The sequence below is a fragment of the Talaromyces stipitatus genome, genomic scaffold, assembly GCF_000003125.1.
Source record: "Talaromyces stipitatus ATCC 10500 scf_1105507295541 genomic scaffold, whole genome shotgun sequence".
NCBI lineage: Eukaryota > Fungi > Ascomycota > Eurotiomycetes > Eurotiales > Trichocomaceae > Talaromyces > Talaromyces stipitatus.
Window position 1 is genome coordinate 4,111,468 of NW_002990115.1, and position 27,833 is coordinate 4,139,300.

Genomic DNA, 27,833 nt, shown 5'->3' on the forward strand with positions numbered 1-27,833 from the left:
CTCGTTACTTCATATATTTCGATGGATCGATATTGTAAAATGAAAGATTGCTTCAGCAAGTCCTGATTAAGAACAGGGTAGCTTCACAGAACAACAATGGCGCCCTCGACAGCTCTGTCAGCGACAGAGGTTTATACCCTCTGGGTGCTAATCGGCACATCTATCGCTATAGTCGCCAACTCATTTCATGGCGACGGTGAACCGCTCATGGTCTCTTTTGCATTCAGTCTATTTGCCTTTGCTTCGACTTTTAGCCTAATTCGATGGCTAGGTCCGAGTTTTATGAAAGTTGGATTAAAAGGGAGGGATATGGCTAAAGCTAAGAGGCCGGAAATGTATGTATATATGGTCAACTTTCTATTAGAAATATTTACTGATAATGGAAATACAGACCAGAAACAATGGGTGCAGTGTGTGCTGTCGTGTACCTCTTGCTCATGATTGCCTTTATTCCTTTTCCTTTCTATAAGGATATTGTGGCTGCCACTTCTGGAGGCGGAAATCGCGACGTCGTCCTGCATGTAGAACATGTTGAAACGGGGCGCTTCCTTCATCGATTTCCGCATAATAAGGTTTGAATCTTACATCTTCAGTCTTTTTACTCTAAGACTGATCCTTGCAGCTGGCATCCTACCTATCCGGCCTTCTATCACTCCAAGCCATTACCCTCCTCGGCATCGGCGACGACCTTCTCGACATCCGCTGGCGCCACAAAGTCCTAATCCCAGCCCTAGGTGCATTCCCCATGCTAGTCGTCTACTTTGTCGATTTTGGCGTCACTCACGTAGTGGTTCCTGTCCCACTGCAACGCTACTTTGGTCAAATCTTCGATCTCGGGTTTCTCTACTACGTCTACATGGCTGCTGTAGCCATCTTTTGCCCAAATAGTATCAACATGCTTGCGGGCATAAATGGTGTTGAAGTCGCACAGTCACTCGTCATTGCTGTCCTGCTTCTGCTGAATGATTTCTTATACCTCTCCCCGTTTACGCCGTACCCTCATCCAGCCATGGATTCACATTTATTTTCTATATACTTCCTCTTACCTTTCATCGGCGTGTCGTTGGCACTTCTGTGCCATAACTGGTACCCCTCCAAGGTCTTCGTGGGCGATACCTATTGCTATTTCGCAGGCATGGTCTTTGCTGTCGTGGGTATACTAGGCCATTTTAGCAAGACGCTCCTCCTACTCTTCATTCCGCAAATGTTTAACTTCTTATACTCATGTCCACAACTTTTTCATATTATCCCATGTCCCAGACATCGATTACCGAAATTCAATGCCGTGACTGGGTTATTGGAGAATTCGGTGACTGAGTGGACTGTGCCGCCGTCGCCGTTGATTGCTGCCGCTCTACATCTACTTCATCGGCTGCGACTTGTGGGGATCAAGACTAATGAGAATGGAGATATTGTAGAGTCGACGAATTTGACGCTACTCAATCTTTGGATTCTTTGGTTTGGTCCCATGAAGGAAGATCGACTTGCGCTGAGCATTGTGTTGTTGCAGACTGTCTGTGGACTTTTCGCGCTGTTTGCGCGTCATCAGATGGCGTTGCTTGTTTTTCCGGCGGATAATAGGAGTTTGTGGTCTTTTGTATGATCTTACCAGGTATTAGATTGATTGTGTTGTATCATACTTACATTTCTGTATATAATCATGTTAACGTACAGTCATGCTTGACGCAAGTCTGATCCCTTGAAACTAATTACAACAATATTTCTGGTGAGACTACAAGACATTACCCCTTTTTCGATTTCACTTGACCGAGTCTGTGGAGCTAACTATATCCTTAGGCCTCTTACGACCACATTCTATCCCAATGGACGTGTATAGTATGGAAAGACGGGGAGCAAATAGCTTCAGTCTTCTTGCATCTGGCAGCGACGATCTTTTTTGGAGCACCTAAATGATAGGTTGTTTTGTTAGCCTAGTCGACTATGCAGTTGAAAAAAAAAAAAAACATGAAAAAGCCCCCTCAACTCCTCCACACTGCTTTGCAAGTGTGTCCCTCAAACGTCACGTCATTCATCACTGTACAGCACTCAGAGCAACGATTTTGTCATCGGGTCATAGGAGAGGTAACCTGTCTTTGAGGTGTTTGAACCCCCACCACGAGGAAGACGTGCATAGCGGTCATAGGTGATTGTGGATGGACAAGAACAGTGATAGCGATGAAAGAGAGGTGAATGGAATGAATATAAGAGGACGGAGATGAAGAAGAGAGGAAAATGGTAAAGATATTTATGTTCTCCAGGTTTTTAGGAAAGCATCCCAGAAGGAAGGTGTGAGATTGACCATCAACTGCCCAGAGGAACGAGCCAGCTGCCCATTTCGCGCATCCTCACAGGTTTATTATTGATTCTCTTCGTGTTCACAGACCAGTGATAGTATTGTCCTCTTGCTGATCCCGCACCCGGGGGTCGGGTGGAAAAACGCTCTGGATAAGCAAACGAGGCCCCAAGGAGGTCAATCCAGATTACCACTTCCCGGGCAGCACCTTTCTTTTCTTACCTCCTTCCATCATGATTGATGGTTCAAGACTCGGGCTGTTCATTCATTTTTCTTCACATCTCAGTTTAAGAGACTTGCTCTGCCTTCCCTCTGTCAATTCATGGTTTGACGGCTATAGGAGATGACCTAGATGAGACGAGCCAGCTACATGAAGACATGACGATCAACGATGCGTTGATAGGTCTACATCAATGTGGCCCATTGCTGGATGTCCCTGCTATTCACAGTGGTAAGTCTCCTGAAAATAGAACGAGCCCTCCAGCCTACCACTCTGTCAGCAACACTTTTCTTTTGTTCTACATTGGCGGTCACTGGTTCGAGATTACCAATGACTATTTCTTTCTCTTTTCGGTTTGCTTCTACTCTTCTTCGTACTCCTTACTTTCAGAGATACTAAATAAGATTGCTGCTTCGAAATCGGGTTCCACCAGATCGTGAAACACGGTTCTCCACCAACATCAATTGATTCATGAATACGTACTTTATTCCACTTGCCCTGGCTATTCATTCAGAGACCAATGGTACGTGCATATCCCGACTTCACCATCCACTTCTCAAGTGTCTTTGGTCTTTCAGGACAGATGGAGTCGGCCCACAAGTCAGATTCAATTCTACCTTGAAGTTGACCCTTGTTATCTCGCCATAATGCCCACCAAGCTCCAAAACTTTTCCGGAAAGTGAGCCGTGCTGGACTGTCTCCCGTACTTACACGCGGCAAGGCCTGGTCAGGGTCTATCCCAAGTCGCACAATCTCCTGCATCCAAGTATCCACCGATATCTGCTGAAAGGATGTTGGGACGTTAGATACATTCTGTAGCGCTTGTACTATCTCGGTATACGTGACGTGGAACGGGCACACGACAGGAACCGTCCAACGCTGACCACTGGATTTTGTAGAACCCATAGGACCCTCTGCCCATACATCTCGAGTGGCACCAGCGGTATGATGCTGTCTTCTTTCATCGGAGCCCGGAAAAATGCAGCAGTACCCTCATCATTTAAAACAGGTCGCAGCAATCTCGACAACATTTTAGCATAGACGCCCCCATAGATAATTGTCCATGGGAGACGACCCAAGGGCTGAGAAGCCAACCACCCACTAAGCCGCGAGGCTACTATGTTGTGACTATTCCTGTATCGCTCGTCATAACCCTATTTAGCGAACCGATCGATCGTGCCGCTGTATATAAACCACTCCAAGCCCCCCTGCACAGCGATTTTGTATGCCCGGAATGTCCAAAAGTATTCCTCGGGTTCTCCAATATTGAAGCTGTCTAGCGAGAAGAAGCAGATTTGCTGACTCTTCAAGGCAGCGCGCAGGCCTTCTTCGGTAGTGTATGAGCCTTGGATCAGGGTTACGTTATATGTTTCCTTGAGCCGGGTCGCAGTGGGTGTAGTGGAATCTCTGGTAAGAATAGAGACATCATACTGCCGGTTATCACACAGTGCTGAAAGACGTCAGCTAAGAGATATTGGAAGAACATTTCAAGGGATTCTTGCCTTTTACGACCGAACCACCCTGAGCTCCCGTGCCCCCGAATATGATTATTTTCTTCCGTTGGACTTGTTCCATTGCTCCCTTTTTTCAGCATATCAGCTTCACCTGCATGCCTCTTTGCATCTGTCAAGTCAGGTGGAGAAGAAACAAGATATAAATCCTACACCAGTGGATTGACCGAGGCATGGAGATTACTAAACAATATGTCATTGTTCCTCCGGTTTGAATGCCGGAAACCCATCCCCATGAGACAGTATTGTATGCATGCCATTGTCTTAAGCAGAACTAATCGACTGACCCATGTCCATTGAGTTTGTCTGATTAGTGATCTGTAGGAAATAGAGGATATTGTCGTTAGTTCTGCTTAGCAATCCTCGAAGCACACTATAAACACTCCGGCCTAAGTCGCATCTATTACTATATGCGGTATCTGGTATTTCGCAACAGCGTATACTGCGGGGGAAGAACCAGAGCTAGGACAGTTGATGTCCTCATTCTCCAATCCGTGAATACATTCATGCACCAACCGTCCGAGACAATTACAGATAAGTAGAGAGCTAGTGCTTATTATAGTGTAACCTTGTGTGCAATCTGCCTTGAAGCCATTATTTTCATGATCCATAGCCGTATAACCCAAGCAGTGGAGTTTAGATTTAAAGTATATCCACCTGTACAATGACAGGCCCACCGCTCTAATTCTCACACCCTGCGATCAAGGGACTACTTCGCTTGATCAAGTGGACTATTATTTTCCTGAGTAGGTGCAAAAGTGGCCGTCCTTATGGCAGTTCCATTTTGGTAAGTTCGCACTGAATACCGCATTAGGACACTCGGAATTTCAGCTGTCTTAGATCCGAATCTAGGCTGAAAAGTAATCAAATATACTGAAGACGTGATTGTTTAGATTTCCATCTCGATTAAGCTTCCAATATATCTTGTCTCATTCTTAGTAACCCGTGGCTACGTTTTGTTCTGCTCTTCTCATATTTAGCCATGCGCTGCTCGGCCTCCATGTATATATACCTAGCCTCTTCCAGCCCATGTGGATATTTGGACTCAGTTTCCAAGGTTATACTGAAAACTGCAATACATTATTCAGCGTACCATACATGCCTATCTACTTAGGTACTGTCTTGGACCCTTTGTCTCTTTTCAAGCAGTAAGCACAAGTGGTATTATTTTCCCCAGGAATTACTTTGAACATTCCTATTGACACTGCTTTATAGTACAAGCCACAAGGATGAAACCAGGAATGAAAACTTTAGGCGCCATGGCTATCTTGACAGCCGCAACTGCAAACGCAACACAGGTCAGCGTGTACAGCGTCACAGATTGCCAGGCTTGAGGTTGCTTTGTCTACTGCTCTGTCAACTCTCTGTGAATGAATGGGTTCGACTTGTCGAGAGCGGGTGGAGACAATGGTTTGATATTGGGCTGGAGGTGAGAACTAGGAAGGATATTGAATCGTTTTTTCAAGTGATTATCAGCCGAGTTAACTATAGACTGCTGCACGTTCATTGCTACTTAGCATCTGTATCTACCGTGGTAGCTAGGTAGGCAGGTGTAACCACGTGCATAGACAAACCCTAACAGCCCAAGGTAGCCAATCAAGCCCACCCCGTCTCAAGTTCGACTTCAACCGAGCTCATACTGTGTTTTGCCTGGATTGGAGGACCTGCTCTGGTTAACTGGCAAGTGGGTGGTTTAGGCGTAGGGTTAGGGCTATCGAATTAGGAAGATACGCAATTCATCAGAATAAGCTTTGCACTAATCCTTTTTTGGAGATATACGGGTGGAACTAAGCCCTTTTAGGTGAAAGCTTCCGGTCATTTTGACATTACCTGATAGGTTTATATGCTGTCCACTAGCCCTACTTAGTATTAGTGGATGGGTTACTATCTCCACTTGAATCCCCCCGGTGGACCATGGGGGGTCTCCAACAGAAACTCCAAATCTCCGTCACTGCTGCTTGTAATGGAAGACTGGAGAGGCATAACTACTTCTTTGATTAGTTATGACTTTTGTGTGTCATAGTTTTCTTTATAGAACCGTCCGCTCACCATGTCGCTCGAACCATCAAGTTACAATTCCACAGTCATCACACCGGAGGTATGTGAAGCAATTTCTTCCAAGTCCTCGACGTCATTAAGTCTAAGATGATGAATATAGGATACCGACACGCTCTATGACGATTTCGATGAGTTAGACGGGTAAGTCAGGGATGAAGAGGATCAGACGGGGGTTTGCCTAATGGGCGTTTTTGAGTACAGAGATACCGAGAGTTCGACGGCTTCGTTGACATCGAGTATATTTCACTATCAGTAAGACCTGCGTTCCCATTCTGATCTGAGATTTTCACTGACAACCAGTTCCAGATATGAGGTTTGTTTGGGATTTCGAAGAAAAATACGTGGAATTCCAGTTTCTCATGGATATTCTAATATCAGAATGGACGTCGGTACCACGCTTATAGGAAAGGCGAATATGTTTTCGTATGTATTTCTCACCTAGCTGTAGCTTTACTGAATCGAGACTGCTGACAACTATTACAGCCCAATGATGAAAGGGAGCAAGACCGCCTCGATCTAGTGCGTATAGCCACATGCATCATAAACGATGTATAGTAGGAGCTAATTCTCAACAAGCTGCATCACATCTTCCTGATGGTTCTGGAAGGAGAATTATTTTGCGCTCCCATTACGCAAAGTATATCGCAAGTCCTGGATCTTGGCACTGGGACAGGGGCTTGGGCAATGGACGTAGCAGAGTATGTCACCCAAAGAAAGGCACTTCCGAGACATACTAATGCAAAGAAAACAGCCTGTTCCCACAAGCAGTTGTCACTGGTTAGTGAAAAATCTTTCGATGTGGCCGTTGACTATGATTCTCACGTATGTAGGGACGGATCTAAGCCCTATTCAATCTCCTTGGTAGGAGCAAACCATCTTTCTGGAGTCCTTCACACAGCTAAATCGTCTCTTCAAATAGGGTCCCGCAGAACTGTCAATTTCAAATAGACGACTTTGAGCTCGACTGGAACTTTTCGTATCCATTCGACTTTATCCACGCCCGCAACATTGAAGGCTCGGTCAGAGACCATCGGAAACTATTCGGACAAGCCTTTGACAACCTCAAAGATGACGGCTGGTTCGAAGTCGACGACGTAACTGTCGGAATCTTCTGCGATGATGACAGCATCCAACGAGCTCCAAATTGGCTCAGGTGGCGCGATAAATTGATCGAAGCAAGCCATACATTTAACAAGCCGATGGGGGTCTCACAGAATTATAAGCAATGGATGATAGACGCTGGGTTTGTGAATGTCAGGCAAAAGATTTATAAGGTACGTCTAGTGATCTACAATTTTTGTTTCGAAAGTACTTCGATCGGTCTTTTCGTTGATAATATCAATAGGTCCCTTACTCCCCATGGGCCAAAGACCCGAAGATGAAGGAATTAGGAATGTATCAGCAAGCGATGATGTTGGAAGCTCTAGATGCATACTCATATGCATTATTTACCAGAGTCTTGGGATGGACCGCAACTGAAATCCAACTCTTACTCGCCGGAGTGCGAAAAGAAATTCGCGACCGAGAAGTTCATTGCTACTCTCGGTTCTATTTTGTGTATGGCCAGAAGCCATCGTCCCCGGGTACCTAGACTACCGTCTCAGAATGAGAATTGGGAATGCGATGAATGAGGATGTTATGAAATTGCGGCGTTCTGGGACTTTTATTGCTGTATAGGGATCCTTTCCGGCGTTTGGAGTTTTGTTTCAGGCGGTCGCTTGTCCTTAAGGTTCGAGCAGCCCACACGCTAAATTTAAGACTAATTCAAATTCAAACAATCGAATTTATTCATAAATCAAGCTTTTTTCATATTAATGTCCTAGGATGAGACAGACCCTGGCCATCCCGGGTCCTGAAGTAGGGTTGCAAAATGCGGAAAATGGCAACGATTTGATAGCCAGGTGCACAATGACGCGACCAACAATATCTGTCTCTAAGCCTCGCTACTATGCTCACCGACCGAATACTTTTAGTCTTGTACTGTATCCCCAATTGAGTCCATGGTCGTTAGTTTTCAATCTTAAAGTAACGTGCAGAGAGCTAAGTACGTAGCAATGGTGGATCTTCCCCACGAAACGCAGTCAAGCCCATATATTTCGATCGCGACCCAAAAAAGAAAAAAAAAAACTGCTTTAAAATCATGCCTGACATGTGTCTAACAGCTGATGCAGAAAAAGAAAAGCTTAAACAAATCAGAATAAAGTATTCGTTGCTTTTTCTCCAGTAGAAGGCGCCGAACATCTCCATCTAAGTGCACAAATGATAAGATATTTTTTTTAGTGTGGGCCGTTTCTGTCACATGGGCTACGCCATCTTACTCCTCTCTGGTCTGGATGTTACATGTGTCTCCAGTACAGAATGTTGCTTTTGAGTATATATTTTCAAGTCTTTCCCTATCCTTCAACTTGAGAGAATTCTCTAAGGTGCTGTTCAATTGCTTGTGTATATGTTGAGAAGAGCGGAACATAGGGGTAACCGAGCCAGGTCCAAAATTTTTTTTGTCCGCCACTCCTTTAAATTCCATACACCGAAGAGAAAAGGAGCATAACGACACAAAAAGGTCAATAATAGGGAGAGATTAAATAATGCGAGGGGGAACGACCCTGGCCATCATCGGCTGTGGACAAATAGGAACCTCTATTCTAGAAGTCCTTCTGACAACTCTATCACAACCATGTCCCAACCAACAACACAATCCTCTACCGATACTATCGATGAAATTGAAACCATCACGGTTCATCGCCTGCGTAATCAGTCAGGATTCTGTGTCACGACTACGCACCAAATTCGGCCATTTTGCGCGCAGCTCATACCCCAATGTACAAATTTCACAGGGCCGGGTGGTCGAGGTTGTGCAGCAGGCTGATATAATCCTCCTCACTCTACAAGCAAGTCAAGGGGCAGATCTTCTTAGCGATCCCTCGTTGCGAGAACATTTAGCTGGGAAATTGTTGCTGAGTACCTGCGCGGATTTGTCGGTGCAGCAGATTGAGCAACTTATTTATAATGATGCGATTGAAGAAGGGGGCACGGTTTCAGAGAGATGTTTTATTGTCCAGGCTATACCGAACACGGCTGCAGGTGTCCGTCAATCAGCGACTTTGATCAGTGAAACAGTCGCTGGTGCAGATACGACTCTTCCACCAGATTTTCAGAGTTTGACTACCTGGATATTCTCGAGTATTGGCACGGTGACTTATATGCCTGAGTCGCTCATGAACAGTGCCTCGATGATTAGCGGGCTGGCTCCTGCTTTTTATACCGTTGCGCTTGAGGGTATTGCGAAGGAAGCAATAGCCAGAGGGCTCAGTGAGCCCGACGCTTTATTCCTCGCTGCACAGGCCCTAAAGGGAACTGCGGAAATGGTGCTATCAAAGAAAGAGGAGAATAAGGGATTATTTGCCCTTGATGAAGTTAGAGATCAGGCTATTGCTTCGTCGAATGGGAGTGGTGCGAGAGGGACTCTCGTATTGAGACAAGCTACTGTCAAGGATAGCTTTGCTGAAGCAATGAGTCAGGGCATGGAGAAGAGGGATACAGAGGGTTATTTGTATTCGAATTGGTGATTTGATGGTTTAGAATAGAGTTTTGTACGTACTGGACTGAATTAGACTTTACATGATATACTAGATTGTCTACTGAGTGTGACATGGCTGTAATTTGAGTATTCCGAGCATATTTCATGGTTTAGGACAGAATACACCCATAGACTGAAAGCAATGTCATGCTCCTCGGCTGTAACTCAGATTACAATTACAAATCATTCCGGTAATGAAGCAGATTATGGTGTCCACGATTGAATAGAGTCTTGTGATACTCCGTAGAGTCACAAACTATTAGAAACCGTAAATGTCACGCAATCCAAGCATCATAAAGGAATGAACTTGATTTCTCATCAAGTTGCTTGTAAATGGTCGATTCGAATGCAGTCATGGCGTTGGAGGGAGTTCAGATTGCGTGCTGCTAGGGATTATGAGGGGAGTATTAATAATGTCATTCCACTGCATCACATACTACATTGAACCTTAGTATATGTACATGAGTCGAATATAAAATGTTATCAGTCCCTCAAAAATTGAATCGCAATCCACCGCTGGGGCATCATAATCCTAATACTGTAAATTATCATGGCTTCCGCTGCCGTATCCTCCATCTCAAACCAGGCTCAGCCTGATTTCAAAGTCGCAACTTTCCCTGTCTCTCCTGCTGATTTGCACAAGCATCATGTCAACACGACATTGAACTACTACAAGCCCGCTGCAGATGGCTCACCCCCAAAACCCAGCATCAGTGGCAAGCCCGAGACCTATGAACGTGAGACTGAAACATTGGAAGTAACTATCCATGATATATCCGGAAGTGAATTGGACTATACGCTCGACAAAAACGGGTTCCAGCTTTACTACCACGAGAGCAAGCAGAAGCTCTTTGTAGATGAGGACGAGATCAAGAATGAGTATTACCCGGAGACGGAGCAGTTGTTGAAAGATGCGTAAGTACATTTAGCTTATTCTTCAATACCATGCCGATCAGCTCATTATATGTGAAGAACTGGTGCATCCAAGATTTTCATCTTTGATCACACAATCCGTCGTCCCGAAGCGTCTCCTAGCGGGCTCCGTGGTCCCGTTCAACGCGTACATATCGATCAAAGCTACCAAGCATCTAAGAACCGCGTCACATACCATTTACCCGACGAAGCCGAAACCTTACTCAAAGGCCGCTATCAAATAATCAACGTCTGGCGACCCATCAAGACAATCTACAGAGACCCCTTAGCCGTCGCAGATGCCCACTCCGTCCCGGACAGTGACCTCGTCCCCGTAAAACTCATCTATCCTAACCGTGAGGGAGAAACGTATACCGTCAAACCAAACAAAGCGCACAAATGGTATTACCGTTATGGCCAAACGCCTAATATTGTGACGTTGATCAAATGTTTTGATTCGAAGTTGGATGGGCGGGCAAGACGTGTTCCGCATACGGCTTTTGTGAATCCGGAGACTGCGACGCCCGAGTATCCTGCGAGAGAGAGTATTGAGATTAGGGCTCTGGTGTTTCATCCTGATGATACGTATTGATTATTGAGATTGAATATAAGGATGGGCAGTCGGAGGACTAGACTGAAATGAGGTGGAGATTCAGATCACTCGCATAGCTGTCATTTAAAGTTTTAATAATCAAATTCTTTTGCTATGCTACCTATGTATGTCAGTGAGGTCAATTTTCCTCCAGAGTTTCCATTAGCGTGTATAACCTGGATAAATACATCACGATCTAGAATTGCCTATTCTGGAAATCACATGTCATACTCAACCCTATCTTGGCTCCAGCTGAATTGTCAATCCATGATTTGAGAATATATCAACATATTCATCAGATAAGGCTTGTCTAAAAGCACAGGAATAACTAAGTTTTCAGCACAAACGAAACAACGTTGTAACGTGTCGTGTGGTCTATTTAAGTAGCCTACTCAGGTACGAGTTCAACCTTGTCCCACAGCTTCTCTGATCATCCTGTCAGAAGAGTGGTAAGCAAATATTTCCCAGAATTTCTATGCCCATATTCGGAGGGAGCTCACAGTTCTTCACCTGCTGAATACTTCGTGGGATCATTAGGCTTCGGCAAATCCTCGAGTGATCCTTGCACGGTTGCACCACCACTTTCCTCATCTACAACCAGCTCACTCCTCGAAAGTGGAAGGATGAGGGGATATTCTTCCCCTTGAGGCTAATATTCCGAGCCTGTCAAAAATGAGAAGCATGCAAACAAAACAATAAGAAAGTAAATTGCTCGAATAAGAGGTAAATACGTACCACTTTCCTGCTGAGTCCCTGAACCATTCGAAAGTATTGACAGGTTTCGAGCGCCTGGAGCAAAGCTTACAGGTCCTTGGTTAACTTGTTTCTTTGGAATCGTGTCTCTTGGGTCTGCCGAGCAACTCTCTGGATGGAATCGGTTGTCATTGACATCACAGTCTCCAATGAGAACATTTATTCGAGACGAGTTGAAACTTTCATTTCTACAGCATGGATTATGATGGTGTTAATTAATCGATTCATTGCAATGCGTGTATTGGCACGGGTTTAAAGTCAGCTATATGCACCTCCGAGGAGTATGCAAGGACGATGATGTGACTGGCCTTGGAATACATCATCATACATTCATAAGCATCTGGGAATGAACGGTCTGTATTGATATTAATACTCTAAACGATTTTCCTCGCTAATGAAATAATGTCCCTGTTAAGGATCATGGCACTATGAATGTCATGGAAAGATTCCCTAAGTGCCGCTACAGTATCGTCGACCTGACGGTTCTCATTGTATCTTCCCAGCGTTAAGAGAGAATCGCGATGAAAAGTGATGGGATGCTTGGACTTACAAGGCATCAATAGCTTTTCGGTTTTTCGACCTCATATCATCTTGTAGTTCTGTCAAAGCAGGCCTGAATATTTCTGAGAAGGGACATCAGAAGTCTCGCGGCCAGCAATATGAGCTAGGAACAAGTCTTCCACCACTATCGGATTTGTCGTTGCCAGTAACTCTCTTCCTCTTGTCCGAGCCATCAACGCCTTGATATGGTCAAACATCTCCTCCCAAGTGAAAGGAGTTATGCCCTACGGTGCCGCTTCTCTGATATAACCCTTCTGGATATATTTCGAAACCTTGACCTCTTATTTCCATTTCATCAGAAAAATCCTGGCTTAGATTCCGTATGATTGCTCGCGAGCGCCTTCTACAGCCGTTTGGGGAGTTCGGATCTTCAAAAAAAGAATCGTTGTATGTGCCATCCATGGAGGTTCTGACGAGGAACTGAATCTGTTGGCTGATTTGAAGTAGATGCTCTCGTTGCTCGTCCAAAATTGATGGTGGAGCTCCGATTTTGTTCAGTTGGTTCTGGTTTATTTCAATCATCCTTTCGAGCTCGGCTCTCAAAGGATCAATTCTGCCGTGATACCTTTCTTCAGGACCTTGCCAAGTTTTGTTTTCAACTTGTTAATGCCTAGACATAGCTGAAGGTGTTCCTCCCACACACTTTCGGAAAAAAACGTCCCTCACGGCCGTTGCGTGATTGAAGTATCCTTGTTTCTCAACACATGCCATCCCAAGTCAAAGTCGACGGATTGATTTCTGGCAAGAGAAATATAACTCTCTATTTTGCTGGACTCACTGCTGAGGGCATCGGGATGTGTAAGGACACTCAATGTTCGAGTACGATGCCGAGCGATATTGCGAAGCAAGCTCAAAACAGCTTGGTTGGCGAAGTCATCCTTAGCCGAGATGACGGCAAGAATGATACTCCCTGGTTTGATAATGTAGGATTCGACGAGATCATGTACCAATTGCGCATATCTCATAGTCTGCTCATCTGAGTACTCCAGAGGTATCAACCCTCGTAAGTCGACGATGGTCACGAGAGGCTGATCAGGTCCGGTGATTCTGACCCTCAACACATCTTTATAGTAACCATTTATATCCTCTACGGACGTAGATTCGCGCATGACACTCCCGGCTTTCTCAATAAGCGCTGGAAGCCCGTCAAAGTCGTCTAGCCTTTCGCGGAGCTGTCGTAAGGGGGTAAATCTATCGTACTACTAGTGTCATCCGGAACAATTGATACATGAACCTTGTTGTGAGACTCTTTACGGAAGGAAAGCTCGATTGGGAAGTGAGTACAACCGCCACCACTTTTGATCAGGAAAGCGATGCCGGAGATAGCTTGTAGGACAGAACCCTTGCCGGAGGCATACGACAATTCGCGGAATGGGAAGCTGATGCTCGATACCGTAAAAACATAATTTTTTCTATTGTATCAAGCAGTTCGGCTTGATCGTTGCCACAGAGGTGAGTAAGAGCATGTCCTTGGAAACTATTTTCAGCGTGTTTTTAATCCGTTTGAAGAAGGTATTGGTTATGATCAGTACTGATCGGAGGCTTTATGAGAAAAATGAGTAGATTTCTCATCTAATGATGATACGGTGGCCTCTCTATAGATATACATAGGATCCAGCTCATAAGCCACGCAGTTGGTAAAGAAATGTCTACATTCAGGCCATCTTCGAGAGCTCACTTACTTAGGTGGTATATAGGAGTGATGACTGTCAAGTAATATCCTTTTTCCACGTATGGATGCTTTGGTCTTGAAAATAGAAATATTATTTCTTGTGACATGCTAGATCAGTACATGTGAAAATTAAAATTCTTTGATCTTGACTGTAAAGAGAAAACGGATCAATTGCCAGAACTTTTCCTAAATATTTTGAACTTAATCTATTGGTCGATATAGAAGATATAACTTTAGTTTTTCAAAGCCCAATAAGCAATGTGAATGGACCCTTTATTTGGTATCTTTACCTTTCTGTCAAATGCACAAGTGCAGACATATAGTTTTAGTATTTTTTGAGTAGCATGCTCAAAGCCATGACAATGACCTGACCTCCCGCCCTCTCCCCCATGGAACAATCTCAACAGCACCATCCGCAGATCTGATAATATCCGGAATCTTCTCTCCCATTTTCTCCAAACGAATCCTTTTTGTTGAGCTGGCAGGAGGTAATTTATAGAATTTGCGGCCAAATCCTGATAAAAAGCCCTCGATCGCTTCCAAGGTAAGCTCATTCTCGCTAATCCATCCTTGGTCAGCCGCCACCTCAAGAGCTTCGATGACAACTTGAGTTACGTATGGCTGTGTGAAGCATCCGGCGGCAGTTGCTCCTGAACCTTTCTTGGACTGGACTGGGTGAGGTGCGGAATCACTTCCTAGAATGTTTATAAGTAACTAAGCGTCAATAATAGAAGACAATCGTGAGTACGAACCGAAGAAGAATTTTCCGGATCCTTCAACAACAGCCTTGACTAGAGACAAGCGATCTTCTGGCGTCTATATGAAATTATTAGCTTCGTAGTCCAGTATAATAGGAATAATGATGATCGTACCTTTGCAATTGGCTTGCAGAAGTTGAACACATCTCCAACTGCATCATCAATCGTGATATGAAGGTGATGCGCTAAATAGTCGTTAGATGTCTTAATTTCCATCTGAATGATGCCAATTACCTGTGATAGTTCCTGCTACCTGTTTGGTAATAAGTGAATATTCCTTCTTATATATAGTGGACACGTAGATTACTTACATTAGGCCCGCAGGCACGGACAGCATCTAAACCTTGCTTGGTACTTACATGCTCCAAAATGATTCTCAATTTTGGGAAAGCAGCATGTAGTTTAGCAAGTTGAGGAATGAAAAGTGGCTCGGCGTTGAGTACAGTAACGACAGGTTCTGTTTGTTTCCCCACAGCGCTGGGTGGAGTGCTCATCATTTCGCCGTGTAAGTTGAGAACGAGATCGTGTTTTTCCATAGCGGCAAAGACTGGGTATAGCTGTTCTATGTCGAGTACGCCTTCTTGAGAGTTTGTTGTCACCTGTTGAAGATTCAGGAACATGGTCCATCTAAATCCGATCCCTGAAGACTTACACCGGCAGGGTAAAACTTGACCTAACGAACAACTTAGCTAAATGTCTTTAGAAGATGAATGAAGATTTCTGTTTACCCCATAGACAACTCCTGACTTGGCAGCCTTTTCAATTTCCTCTTCCGTTAAACCCGTATGCAAATAAAGTGACATGAGAAATTTGACATTGGGAGCAAGTTTTTGCAGCTTCTCATGATATTCCAATGCTTGCGACACAGTGCCTATCTTTGGCGTAAGATTGGGCATCACAAAGACTGTATCACAGCCCCCCTTCTCTACTAAGGGGGTGCATAGTTCCATCATGCCATCTTGCCGAAGATGAACATGCATATCCGCCTATTAGGCACTTGTCAGCTAACTAGTCCAAAACGTAATCATCTTTGGGGATTAGACAGGAAGGGCATACCGTAGGCGGCAGTTCAATTGATGCCAAGTCGTTCAATTGCATCTTGAATCTTCCTACCTTTTAAACAGGTTAGTACTTTTTGTAATCAAGAGTAGATAAATTCCGGAGATCCAAAAAAAGAAAACGTGGGGATGCTCTTGGCAGAGCAGGTTGCCCCGCTGAGGGTTTAAGAAGTCACGTGTTTGTACCATCAAATTGAGGCGGCGAACTTTTGACTCTTGATGTCACAGTTTGCGATGGAGAGGCGAAACTGACTGTATAGTAGTAGATTGTACTCCGTACTTGATTGAAATTTTAACTTGAGTTAGGGATATGAATTGCAAACAGTCAGCTCCCGCTATGCACAGGGTAGTGCTTCTTGATTTCTACTTGCTAGTCTACTTGCCAGTATAGGGGGATAGCTTCAGATTCGACGCATAGGATCTCTCTGGATCCGACGTAACTTGATATGTTGATACGTAGTTAGATATCTATACTCCGTAGAGAGCTGAATCATCGTTAATCATCGTCTTCCATTTGGTCCATTTGCCGTCAAGTCACATGATCTTTCTCGGTCTTCGACTGCCAGCTCCGATATCGGGTTCCACATTTTGATAAACTTGCAGAGATTCTCAGAGAGACTGGCCAATCGCAGCTGCCACCTTTCTGCTTACGAGCCGACATCGGCGCAGAGCCCCTCTGTCAGCGCGGTTAGAAAAGGCAATGTCTTCGCTGCTGCAAGCTGTCGTGTCCATCTGCAACTCCTTATAATCAGGTTTTTCTTTGCTCTATCGTATCACTATCTGGCTTACAGAGGCTTCAGATATTCAATTTTGTCAAATTTCATTGTTTTTCAATTGTTTTGTTCTGTTAAGATACCATTTCAGCAGCAATGCCAGGCGCAGACAGAAGACCAAGGACCTTGTATGACAAGGTCTTCGAAGACCACATCGTAAACGAGCAAGATGATGGCACAATTCTGCTATATATTGGTATGTCTGGTTTATATCTCTATTTAATATTAGTGCTATTGTGCTAATCTGCTTCGAATGATAGACCGCCATTTGGTTCACGAAGTCACATCTCCAGTACGACCATCCCTCCCTAAGATCCCGAGCCGCCTACTAACAGTCCCACTAGCAAGCCTTCGAGGGATTAACAAACGCTGGACGCAAAGTCCGTCGACCAGATTGCACTCTGTCTACTGTTGACCACGTACGCTCCTCCCTCGTTGTACCTGCGATTGCCCATCAATACTGATCTATAATAGAACATTCCCACGACCTCGAGGAAAACGTTCAAGAATGCCGAGACCTTCGTTAAAGAGACAGATTCACGCCTTCAAGTCATGACCTTGGAAGAGAATGTAAAGAAATTCGGTTTGACATACTTTGGTATGGATGACGACCGCCAGGGTATCGTGCATATCATTGGACCCGAACAAGGATTTACCCTTCCCGGCACAACCGTCGTCTGCGGTGACAGTCACACTTCAACTCACGGCGCCTTCGGTGCTTTGGCATTCGGTATCGGTACCAGCGAGGTTGAGCATGTGCTCGCTACACAAACACTTTTGACCAAACGTAGCAAAAACATGCGCATCCAGGTCGATGGAGAGCTTTATCCTGGAGTCAGCAGCAAGGACGTTGTCCTTCACATCATTGGAGTCATCGGTACCGCCGGTGGTACTGGATGTGTCATTGAATTCTGTGGATCAGTCATTCGTGGCTTGAGCATGGAGGCTCGTATGTCCATCTGCAACATGTCCATCGAGGCTGGTGCTCGTGCCGGTATGGTGGCCCCTGATGAGATCACTTTCGAATATCTCAAAGGTCGCCCTCTAGCACCCAAATACGGATCCGCTGAATGGAAAAAGGCCGTCAACTACTGGACTAGCCTCCGGTCCGACGAGGGTGCCAAGTACGACTCGGAAGTCTTCATTGACGCCAAGGACATCATTCCCACAGTATCTTGGGGAACTTCACCACAAGACGTTTTACCAATCACTGCATCCGTCCCTTCTCCAGACGATTTCAAGGATGAAGTACGCAAGCTCAGCTGCAAGCGTGCGCTTGAGTATATGGGTCTTACTCCTGGAACACCTCTGAAGGAAGTCCCAGTTGACAAGGTCTTCATTGGCTCGTGCACTAATGCTCGTATTGAGGATTTGAGAGCTGCTGCTAAAGTTGTCGAGGGACGCAAGGTTGCGTCAAACATCAAGAGTGCCATGATTGTGCCCGGTTCTGGACTTGTTAAGAAGCAAGCTGAGGCTGAGGGTCTTGACAAGGTTTTCATTGATGCCGGTTTTGACTGGCGTGAAGCCGGTTGCTCAATGTGCTTGGGCATGAACCCAGACATTCTATCTCCACGTGAACGATGTGCCAGCACATCAAATCGTAACTTTGAGGGACGACAGGGTGCTCATGGCCGAACTCACTTGATGTCACCTACAATGGCTGCTGCTGCTGCGATTGTTGGCAAACTTGCCGATGTGCGAGACTTGGTCCAGCCCAGTATTTCCAGCCAAAAGTCCGCTGCTCCAGTCACCATCCAGCCCGAAATTGAGGACATGGATACCGAGAGCGACCTCGAGCGCATTCTTGACATTCCTGAAGACAATGAGCCTCACGCAAACACTTCAGGTACTGGCTCTAGCGCTGGTCTGCCTAAATTCACAGTCTTGAAGGGTATCGCTGCCCCCATGGACCGTGCAAATATCGACACCGATGCTATTATTCCCAAGCAGTTCTTGAAGACGATCAAGCGAACAGGTCTCGGAAGCGCACTTTTCTATGAATGGCGCTTCAACACCGAGACTGGCGATGAGTTGCCAGAGTTCGTACTCAACAAGGAACCTTATAGAAATTCCAAGATCCTTGTTGTGACAGGTCCAAACTTCGGTTGCGGCAGCTCTCGTGAACACGCACCCTGGGCTCTGTTGGATTTCGGAATCAAATGCATTATCGCCCCTTCATTCGCGGATATCTTCTTCAACAATACATTCAAAAACGGCATGTTGCCCATCCCTATCACCGACGAAGCTGCTCTACAGAAGATTGCCGCTGAGGCTCGTGCCGGCAAGGAAGTCGAAGTTGACCTTCCTAATCAGGTCATTCGCGATGCCAATGGCAATGAACTAGCTCACTTCGACGTTGATGCTTTCCGCAAGCACTGCTTGATCAACGGTCTTGATGACATTGGTCTTACTCTTCAGATGGAAGATAAGATTCGCGACTTCGAAAGGAAACGAACCATCGACACTCCCTGGTTGGACGGAACTGGCTACCTCAAGCGTGATCGTCGCGGCCCTAGAAAAGTGGAAGCTGCTCCGGTTCCCAAGACGAATCGTGGTGATGTCAAGACGGAACCACTCGAGTGGTAAAAAATTTACGATATTTTTGTTCTCGCACCGTATTACTATGGTTTGTTGATTCTCAAATTTGGGTTGCGGGGTTGTTGTATACATGAAAACCACAAACTGGTTCAGCACTTTTATAATTATGTCTTATGATTATCGGCTAAATTACGATCTAACCTTATGTGCCTGTTGCACGTAGAATGCTGTCTTATGATAATTAACATAATATTGACGAGTCTTCCGTTGACACGTTGTTGAGTTCGTTTAATTCTTAACGACGAAGTAGTAAACTATGAATCATAGTAACTGCCTCCCTTGGAGGCTTTGAATAACCAGATAGATTAAAACATGTAATAAAATTTGGTTAGGGCCGAACGAAGTAGGTAATCATAAATTGGTACACATCTGAGTCACTCAGAAAATCTATATATCCTGCTCATAAATATTGGTACATGAAAGCGCAGTAAAAACGCGAAACGAGGAAAAGCCTTGCATATGTAAGTAAGTAGCTTGTCTATATCAATTATAAAAGAGTAAATGGAAATCGTAAAACAAGTAAAAAGGCAAATGCGATGATCGGGCCAAAACAGAGTGTACAAAATTAGGGCTTGTGAAGCTGCTCTTTACGGAAGAACATGAAGAACCCGGCACTAGAACAGTCAAATCATTAGCACAACGTCTTCTTCGTATGACAGAAAGGGACTGTTCGAGAGACTTACCAAATCAGAAGCTGGAAAAATAGTCCAATCCAGAACCATGCTACCCATATACTACCAACCCCTGTCCCAATATCCGGCGAGATATCCCCCGGACCGATTTTGTTTGGCGCCGCTGCGCGAGCTACAATCGTAGCAATGGAACCCAATACCTGAGCCCCAAGAAGAACGAAGCATATGTGCAGACGGGTAAGAGTCTGCAATAGGATCATTCCAAATCCAACACCTTGCAGTGAATCAAGCACACCTAACCACAACCACAAACTGCGAGAGATTAATGCACCAGAGACAAAGCTGCCGGCCCAGGGAACGTACTGCCCTAGGTTCGATGTCCCCCACCATACTTGAGCCCATCGAGGTGCTCCGAGACCGATGGCGAAGACGGGTAGAATCCAGCTGTGAGATTTGGATAGGAAGAACATTATTCCTAACATGATCCCCCAAACGATAACAAAGAAAAAGACGACCAGAAGGACAATCTGCCAGTTCGACGCGTGGTTGGAGCTCCAGAGAAAACTCCAATTTCGTCCATAGGGAGCTGAGAGAAAGAAGTTTTGTATCAAAACTGTGACGAAGAACCACATGATGATCTTGCGGCGGAAAATCGATTTGTAGAATGATGCTACTTTACCAGGTGCTTGACGGTAGTAATCTGGTAAACCGAATGCCAGCAAGATACCTATTGCCCAGAGCATAATGGCGATGGGCACAGTGATGGCTGTGATCTTCCAGCTATTGATGATGGGTTGAACGTTGGTGATGCCAGCTTGCGTCTGTTTCGATAACGAAGAGCCCCAGTACCAAAGAGCCACAACGTATAACTGCTGAGTACCTTGTATAACGCAGGCCCGGAAAACCCAGTCCTTCACAGGAGCAGCACTCTCATCGCCGAAGTTGAGCGAGAAGAATATTGAGCCACTTGACGATGCAGTAGCGTACATACCACTTGCAAAATTTTGAATCCAGCCACGGTTGACAGAGTTGTGTTCAAAATGTGCAAGACCGATCAGAAGGAAAGCAAGGCCATAGAAGAACCAGGGTGTTGATAGTGCAACCACAGACTTAAAGGTTCGGAATACGAACCACCAAGCAATGGATGTGATTAGGTAAGTTGTAGCAATTGCGTACAGCTTCTCGGGAGTTTGACCAACTTGACCCGTCAGGAGCGTAACCTGGTAGGAGTTCGCAGCGATGATCTGACCAAGACTCAAGAAAAGCGAATATATTGGCCAGTCGCCAATACGTAGTTGCATCCACTTTTTAAGGCCTGTCGGGGGTTTATAGTCCTCTCCCAACAAGAACTCATCGCCACCCTTTTGGATATCACTGTTGCTGTCGCCATTGGATACTGAATCCGTCGGGGAAGTGAGTGCCCCTTTACCCTTGATCGATGGTACCGGTGACCAATCTCGACCAAGGCGAGCCGCTCGGAATCTGTCGTACCATTTCTTCTCACTCTTGACAAGAAATTCCTCGATGCAAAGTTGTGCTTCAGAGTTGGATCCATTGAGGTCTTCCAATTTCTTTTCAAAGATGCGATAAAATTCACCGGTGGCATCCGTGAAGAATGGATCTACCTTTTGAAGTTTGAAGTTCTTCTTGTCACCGACCACAGTATCAAGGGACAGTACAGACGGGTTGCTGAGTCGATTTGGAGCGTCGGCAAATGGCCTGTTGGGAGGCGCGAGAGGGTCATCTCCCTCCGAAAAGCCAGGAGATGCGGGAAGATAAGGATAGTAGTGGTTTCCCGGGTGACTAGCATGGTAAATAGGAGGAGGAGAGGGGAGAACGTGACCCTCATCCATTCGCCGATTCATATCAGCATGTTCCGGTGCCATAGTGAATTCCTCTTCCGCAAAGTAAGAGTGCATGTTCTCGTCTTCCGTCTCATAATCGCCCTCACGCTCACTGTCAGTCACTTCTTCCGATGCAGCGACGTGACTCTTGCGACGAAGTCGGTTTCGTCTCTCAATAACAGCAGTATGGCCAGGACCAGCTCGAACACCCAGAGATAACTGGCGGAATAAGTTTGAAGTGCGTCGATCATCTCCATCGGGGCTTGGATCTCTGCTGTAAACGATTGTATTCCTTTGTTGCGGACCAAGGGTGCTTTGACGTAAGCTTGAATATCCCATACTTCCTGATTCCATGAGTGAGGGAGTCTGGGTGCCAGGGGGATAGCCCGATGCCGAGACTTGTAACGGGGGACTGAGAGAGTCGCTTGGTATGCGGTATCCTGTCGGTGTGGAAATCTGTCCATTTGACTTGATAGTCTCTCTTGTGTGGATTCGAATAGAGGTACTTTGAAGGATTTCCAAATCCTCGATCCACTGGGCAACTGGGAATCGCTGTTTAGCTGATCTAGCACGCATTTCCGCACGAACCTTGGTCTTTGAATTCAAAGCACCATCAATTGCAAGTTTGAATTGATGGAGTAAGTGAGAAGTCGTTGTAGATTCAACCGTATACCACCAACCGGGCATCTGGCCCAGCCCTCCAACACGTGCTCCAATACCTAGCGCTCCTTTTCGGCCGAACTCAACAGCGACCAAGCCGAAAGGCTCGTCTCTTGAAGGTATCAATGCAAACTCAGCACCAGAGAAGATGTATGGCGGGAGTGCCGTGAACTGGGGTCTGGAGAACACGCGTCCAGGATAGAGCTTCATCATGCGATCCAGCTTCAAGGCCGCAAACTTGCCATATAGATCAATGACCGGACCAATACAGATCAATTGCACATTGGGACGTGCCTCAAGCACAGATGGCATAACATCAGCAATAAGGTCAATACCCTTCTGCATAGACCAACGGCCAACAAACACCAATAGATCAGCTTCGGGGTTTTGGTCGAGACCCGCCCATTCCTGTGCTTGTCGCTTGAGTTCGACTCTTCCAGCTTCGAATTCTTTATCAACAGTGATATCGCTTTCTTTTGGAACAGACTTATCCCAGTCGGCAGTATCAGACGGGTCAGGATTAGGGAGGTTTCCGACCTTTTTGAGACCCCAGAAGATAGGATAGCGAGCATAAGATCTCTTGCCATACTTTTTCGAGACACCTACGGCGCCAAACCCTTGTTGATGGACTCGCAAGTAACTAGCACCTGCGTGCAACAGATTGAAGACTTCGCCGAACTGAACATAGCGGGTAGCGATGTTGACATCAAGGTTGAAGACCGAACAGACTTCATCTTTCTCATTCTGTGTTCGCATGGGCCATAGTCCCTGAAATTCAGCATTGTGGAGTGATAAACATGCCGGTATCGTCTGTGGAAGAAGATACAAAGGAGCCAGTGATCCGTGATAATCATTGATATGGTAGAGATCAATTGGGAAGCGTTTCATGGCTTCGGCAATACACTGGTTCCAGGCCGAATAGTAAATCGCGCTGTCTAGGTCATCCATGCGTGCCGGATACGGTTCGGTTTTGGTCTGTTGCCGGAACACTGGAGCATCAAGAAGGACATAGGTTATATTTCGGAGAACATGGTATTGAACCTTAACCTCGTAAGAGTTCCCAAGGACAGTCACAAACATTGGCTCCGCGGGCTGGTCTTCGGGGTACTCAACGTCTCCAACACATGGCACAACCCAAATAAGGTCTTGGTGACTAAGGTTCTTTCCCATTAACTGTGCCATCACACCTAGTCCACCGATTTTGATCTTGATAGCCCAGTCTTCAATATCATACTCCATGGTTGCGATCATGACCATCCGGCGGCGATCTCCTTGAGTCGCGCCAGCGAAGGCCGAAGTGGTTTGAAGGAACCCAGATCGATTGGCTAGACGAAAAAGAGGATTTCTAATTTTGATCCCGCTCAATCTTGCCTTTTTCAATTGTCTTCTCACGGCCAAGGGAAGGATTCCAGTCTTCTCAGTAACACCGACTTGGTTGAACTTGACTCGGTAGAAGGATTTCATGAACAACCAAATACCAAGAGATGCAGAGAAAATTGGGACAATCAAGAAGAGAGAGAAAAGTATGATCTGGATCTTTGTCGAGCCAACTGGTAGTAATTCAAATCGTTGGGTGCCATCGTGAATCCTGATTTCCCAACCAAGGTAAGGCGATGGTGGTGGGTGGGTGATGTTGATGGCCACAGCGGACAGCGCAGAAGGCGGTAGACGATCGAGAACAGAATCTCCATCGGCATCGCCAAACACAAAACCTTGATCAGGCTGACCGTCCGGGTTGATGCTCCATACATTGACTTGGCCTTGAGCGGGCCACTCTGTCAAGAACTTGACTTTCCATAGACCATCACTTGGATCCTGAATCATTTCGTTCTTCAACCCTGCATCGAAGCCGTATTGGTTGTAGGGACCGTTCCAGAATAAGTGTGGGAATCTGCGTGGAAATGGAGATTCCCAATCGCTATCACCTTCTTGAACATAGTCACTGCTACCGGATAGTCTGCTGAAGTACTCAACCCTGACGTGTTTTCCTTTCCATTCTTGTAGAGAAGTACCAGACCAAGGGAGCTCGTCTATAGTATCATTCCCGCCTCCGTAAGGCAGCCAATTTGAAAAGGATGACCCCCAGTTTGTTGAGTATCGCCACATGTCAGCTCCAGCGGCATGATGCTGCACGTACAGAGTCCCGTTGTCGTCCTTATGTAGTAGACTGGTGGAATAGTTGGCAGAATTGAAAATCATTGGGTTATCATGCTGGCCAACTCGAAGTAGGAAATGATCGATGGCATTGGTTGTAGTGCCATCAACACTACTTGCATTGGCGACGGTGATGCGATGTATTCCGTTGTAGACATTGTTAAGAGTCGCTTTCCATACCCAGGCATTTGCGATCTCACCAATGAACTTAGTTGTACCACCACTGATATTGCTGCAAGAGACGCTGGAGGAATCGATTGTCGCGGTCTGCTTAAATTCAGTAGTGGAGTTTAGTAGAATTGACTTTGTAACAGAGTTACAGTCCATCTGCTCTGAGAAATAGATCTGAATGGGTATCGATTCTGGCTGATCAGGGAGTACACTGGACAGTATACGAGCATCATGTCCAGGCTGAAACTCTGTGATCATAGGGTACGGTCCAACCCATTTGCTCTTGGGAACATATGCTCTGAAATCCCATGGCACCATCGTCAGATTATCTAGGCACCCATTGAACTCTGTTGAGCCTTCTAGTCCAAGTTTGACTGGACTCGCTTTCAGCGTCTGTTCGTCATATGGGTAGAACAAGTTCTTGACAGTTGTACCAGCATCAAAGGGGGCAATTAGGGACAAGTTTGTAATTTCACTCTTGCAGTCGAACTTGTAATTGATCGTGGTGTTGTCGTTTTGATAAAGTAGCCAAACTGACTGATTGTTACCGAGATCCTGAATGCCTTCAAATCGACCACGTAAAACAGACCACATCCCTGTCTCGGTTGCTGTTCCGTTAGAACCAGGCAGGTAAACATTATGGGTTTGTTTTGATAGCGACTGGAGAAGGTATCCGTCATTTAGAACGGGGAATCTCTGTCGCATCTGGAACATGTGCTTCAGAATGTTGCGTAAGGGGTGTGCAGGATCTCTGTGATCGTATGTCACCGAAATGTCCTCACAGCCATTCAGTGCGGATTCCAGTGGAAATTGATAGTACTGAGTGACATTCACTCTGTAACATCCGTGAGCCCACCATGCAGTCGCTGGAGACATGGCCTGACGACCATAGACATAATTGTCTGCCGTAGCATCGAGTATGTAAAAGCCTTGCTCCTCTCCCCATAAGACAAGAGGTGCACCGGGCATATGAAGTGTAGTTATAAACATGCCTAGCAACATTTTCTCCGTCCCGTTCTGGATAGCAGGCCATCGAAACACATCTTGATTAGTCGTACCATACATATGGCGTGGGTCGAACTTGCCTGTATTGGCATTGACCATATCATTCGATAGAAGCATGAGATTCCACATGGTCACCCAGTCATTGGGTAAATCGTAGCCAGCAGCAAGGTTTCCATCGAGACCCAGAAAGCGTGTTAGTGTTCGATAAACCGTATAGTGGAAAGCGGCTCCGTCGATAGCTTGTTGTCCATTCTCACGAATGAAGTATTTGTCTGAAGATTCATTTGTCATGAGAACGGCATCCTGGACATTATCAGGCCACATATCCGGCTGTCGTCCCCTTCCGAGGTAAATGGAACCAAAGCTGTTCCCACCGGTAATCTCACCGGACAGAAAGAAATTTTCTTTACCGACAGCTCGCGCACACTGGCGCCAACCTTCGCTCATTTCACCTAGAGCATCGACTGTTGCCTGCGTTGCCTTGTCATAGCGGAACCCATCTACATCTAGTGATGCTATAATGATACAAGCATGTCGAATAAGTCTCTCTCGAACTGATGGCATCCACTCTCGCAGACGGTCTTGCACGGAAGCGAACTTTGCCAGTTCACGCTGATAGTCAGGGAAGACGCCGAAAGCCTCGATGTCGCCATATTGATCGAAATCACTGTTATAGCAGCCTTTCAACTCGTCGTATACGTAACTTTCCACCGGATAACCAGTTTCATTGTAGAATCGCGGATATTCACAGGTGGTATTGTAATTATTTCCGAAATTGAAGTCCACGTATTGACGAGAGCTCTTATATTTGACCTTGTGTTCCTGGAATACGAACGGCGCAGTTGTGTTTAGGTAGCCTTCAAATCCGAGTAGATCGCCCATCCTATAATACAATTAGTGCTTATTCGAGTTGTCCGGCATCGAAAGACTATCTGGACTTACGTTGCAAGTGTATTGTCAAAGATGACATACATGCCCCTTTTGTGAATCTCGGTGATGGCTGTCCTCCAAGTAGCAATATCACCATAATGTTGGTCCAACAGTGTTGTATCAAGAGCTGAGTATCCGTCAAAACCCCATGGCTGGTTCATGAGAGCTGTTCCAGCGAGGTATATAGCCTAGTTCGATAGCGGAGCCTGAATCAGTAATTGTCTTCGGCCAGGGAATAGCTGTTGATAGCACCTACCTTTATTCCCATCCCCTGTAGATAGTCCAAAGTATCAACTAGTCCAATCACATCACCTCCATGGCGCATTTGCGTTGAGTCTAGGTTATGTTCGTAGTACGTGCCGTTGATGTTGTCATTCGTCGGGTCTCCATTGACAAATCGATCAAGAAACAGCGAGTATATAGGGACCCGCCAATTATCAGGAGAAGGAAAATATTCATGATTAGGCCAAGTGCCCCAGTAATCGGCGGGTGTTCTTGCAGTCCGGTTCTCATTTAGGTTGTAATGTGTGAGATCTTGGTCGTATGGCCATGCTATTGTTGTTCTGGCCGAGAGAGCGAGCAGTAAACCCGCGGTTGCCCACTTCATGGCGAGTGGTTATGGGAAAGGAGTGACAACGTTTTATAGATTATGCATGTGTAGGGCTCTGTTCAAAGAATGGGGTATCACAAATATTCTGCATGAAAAGAAAGCAAGTTAGTGACAATGTCAGATAGAGGCAGACTGGCAGTTGCCTCGTATAACCTGGATGCTTACAGATATAAATATAGACTTTATGCCCAGCACAAAAGCACTTAGTAGTCAAATATAGTCCCTGCGTATTTGCAAATGAAGATATTAAAGGTTATTGACAGAAATGATGGTGAGAAGGCGAGATCTGTGCGTATTATCAGGCCGGAGACTGGCAGATCTACACGAGGAGGGGGATACACACAAGATGACAGGGAGAACTTATCCAGGGAATAACGATTTGAATTGGGGAGAGGAGTATCATGAACCATGAGCTCTAGGTACAGGGATTTCTCCACAGGTCAGCGTGCCGCTGCGAGGAAAAGATCCGAGAATGTCTGTACGAGGCTGGA

The 27,833-nt window shown here is 45.7% G+C and overlaps 8 protein-coding genes across 8 annotated transcripts; 5 read left to right on the plus strand and 3 right to left on the minus strand.

Annotated features, from left to right (window-relative positions):
- Positions 1-96: 96 nt before the first annotated feature.
- On the plus strand, positions 97-2,192 carry TSTA_038490 (UDP-N-acetyl-glucosamine-1-P transferase Alg7, putative; the record flags this gene model as incomplete). The annotated part of the gene is made up of 4 exons (XM_002481032.1): positions 97-335; positions 392-572; positions 623-1,726; positions 1,798-2,192. 3 exons carry the CDS (start codon positions 97-99, stop codon positions 1,601-1,603), a joined length of 1,401 nt encoding a protein of 466 aa, XP_002481077.1. The 3' UTR covers positions 1,604-1,726; positions 1,798-2,192.
- Positions 2,193-3,667: 1,475 nt separating this feature from the next.
- Positions 3,668-4,088, minus strand: TSTA_038500 (uncharacterized protein; the record flags this gene model as incomplete). The annotated part of the gene is made up of 2 exons (XM_002481033.1): positions 3,668-3,963; positions 3,998-4,088. The coding sequence occupies 2 exons, from the start codon at positions 4,086-4,088 to the stop codon at positions 3,668-3,670; spliced, it is 387 nt and encodes a 128-aa protein (XP_002481078.1).
- Positions 4,089-6,074: 1,986 nt separating this feature from the next.
- Positions 6,075-7,881, plus strand: TSTA_038510 (TAM domain methyltransferase, putative; the record flags this gene model as incomplete). The annotated part of the gene is made up of 11 exons (XM_002481034.1): positions 6,075-6,122; positions 6,183-6,223; positions 6,284-6,334; positions 6,389-6,395; positions 6,461-6,505; positions 6,566-6,601; positions 6,659-6,780; positions 6,834-6,859; positions 6,913-6,943; positions 7,002-7,356; positions 7,428-7,881. 11 exons carry the CDS (start codon positions 6,075-6,077, stop codon positions 7,671-7,673), a joined length of 1,008 nt encoding a protein of 335 aa, XP_002481079.1. The 3' UTR covers positions 7,674-7,881.
- Positions 7,882-8,441: 560 nt separating this feature from the next.
- On the plus strand, positions 8,442-9,741 carry TSTA_038520 (pyrroline-5-carboxylate reductase, putative; the record flags this gene model as incomplete). Its single annotated transcript, XM_002481035.1, has 2 exons — positions 8,442-9,625; positions 9,713-9,741. Exons 1-2 carry the CDS (start codon positions 8,668-8,670, stop codon positions 9,739-9,741), a joined length of 987 nt encoding a protein of 328 aa, XP_002481080.1. The 5' UTR covers positions 8,442-8,667.
- A 468-nt stretch (positions 9,742-10,209) lies between these two features.
- Positions 10,210-11,163, plus strand: TSTA_038530 (uncharacterized protein; the record flags this gene model as incomplete). The annotated part of the gene is made up of 2 exons (XM_002481036.1): positions 10,210-10,574; positions 10,632-11,163. 2 exons carry the CDS (start codon positions 10,210-10,212, stop codon positions 11,161-11,163), a joined length of 897 nt encoding a protein of 298 aa, XP_002481081.1.
- A 1,127-nt stretch (positions 11,164-12,290) lies between these two features.
- On the minus strand, positions 12,291-16,056 carry TSTA_038540 (dihydroorotase, homodimeric type; the record flags this gene model as incomplete). Its single annotated transcript, XM_002481037.1, has 12 exons — positions 15,964-16,056; positions 15,636-15,893; positions 15,560-15,580; positions 15,219-15,506; positions 15,022-15,111; positions 14,902-14,965; positions 14,517-14,844; positions 13,706-13,889; positions 13,256-13,676; positions 12,750-13,055; positions 12,467-12,539; positions 12,291-12,411 (listed from the first exon to the last, which is right to left on the minus strand). The coding sequence occupies exons 1-12, from the start codon at positions 16,003-16,005 to the stop codon at positions 12,291-12,293; spliced, it is 2,196 nt and encodes a 731-aa protein (XP_002481082.1). The 5' UTR covers positions 16,006-16,056.
- A 643-nt stretch (positions 16,057-16,699) lies between these two features.
- TSTA_038550 (3-isopropylmalate dehydratase, putative) lies at positions 16,700-19,546 on the plus strand. Its single transcript, XM_002481038.1, has 4 exons — positions 16,700-16,934; positions 16,999-17,030; positions 17,083-17,157; positions 17,213-19,546. The coding sequence occupies exons 1-4, from the start codon at positions 16,835-16,837 to the stop codon at positions 19,322-19,324; spliced, it is 2,319 nt and encodes a 772-aa protein (XP_002481083.1). The 5' UTR covers positions 16,700-16,834; the 3' UTR covers positions 19,325-19,546.
- A 136-nt stretch (positions 19,547-19,682) lies between these two features.
- Positions 19,683-27,339, minus strand: TSTA_038560 (alpha-1,3-glucan synthase Ags2; the record flags this gene model as incomplete). The annotated part of the gene is made up of 4 exons (XM_002481039.1): positions 19,683-19,950; positions 20,020-26,685; positions 26,745-26,920; positions 26,989-27,339. 4 exons carry the CDS (start codon positions 27,337-27,339, stop codon positions 19,902-19,904), a joined length of 7,242 nt encoding a protein of 2,413 aa, XP_002481084.1. The 3' UTR covers positions 19,683-19,901.
- Between the last annotated feature and the right edge of the window lie 494 nt (positions 27,340-27,833).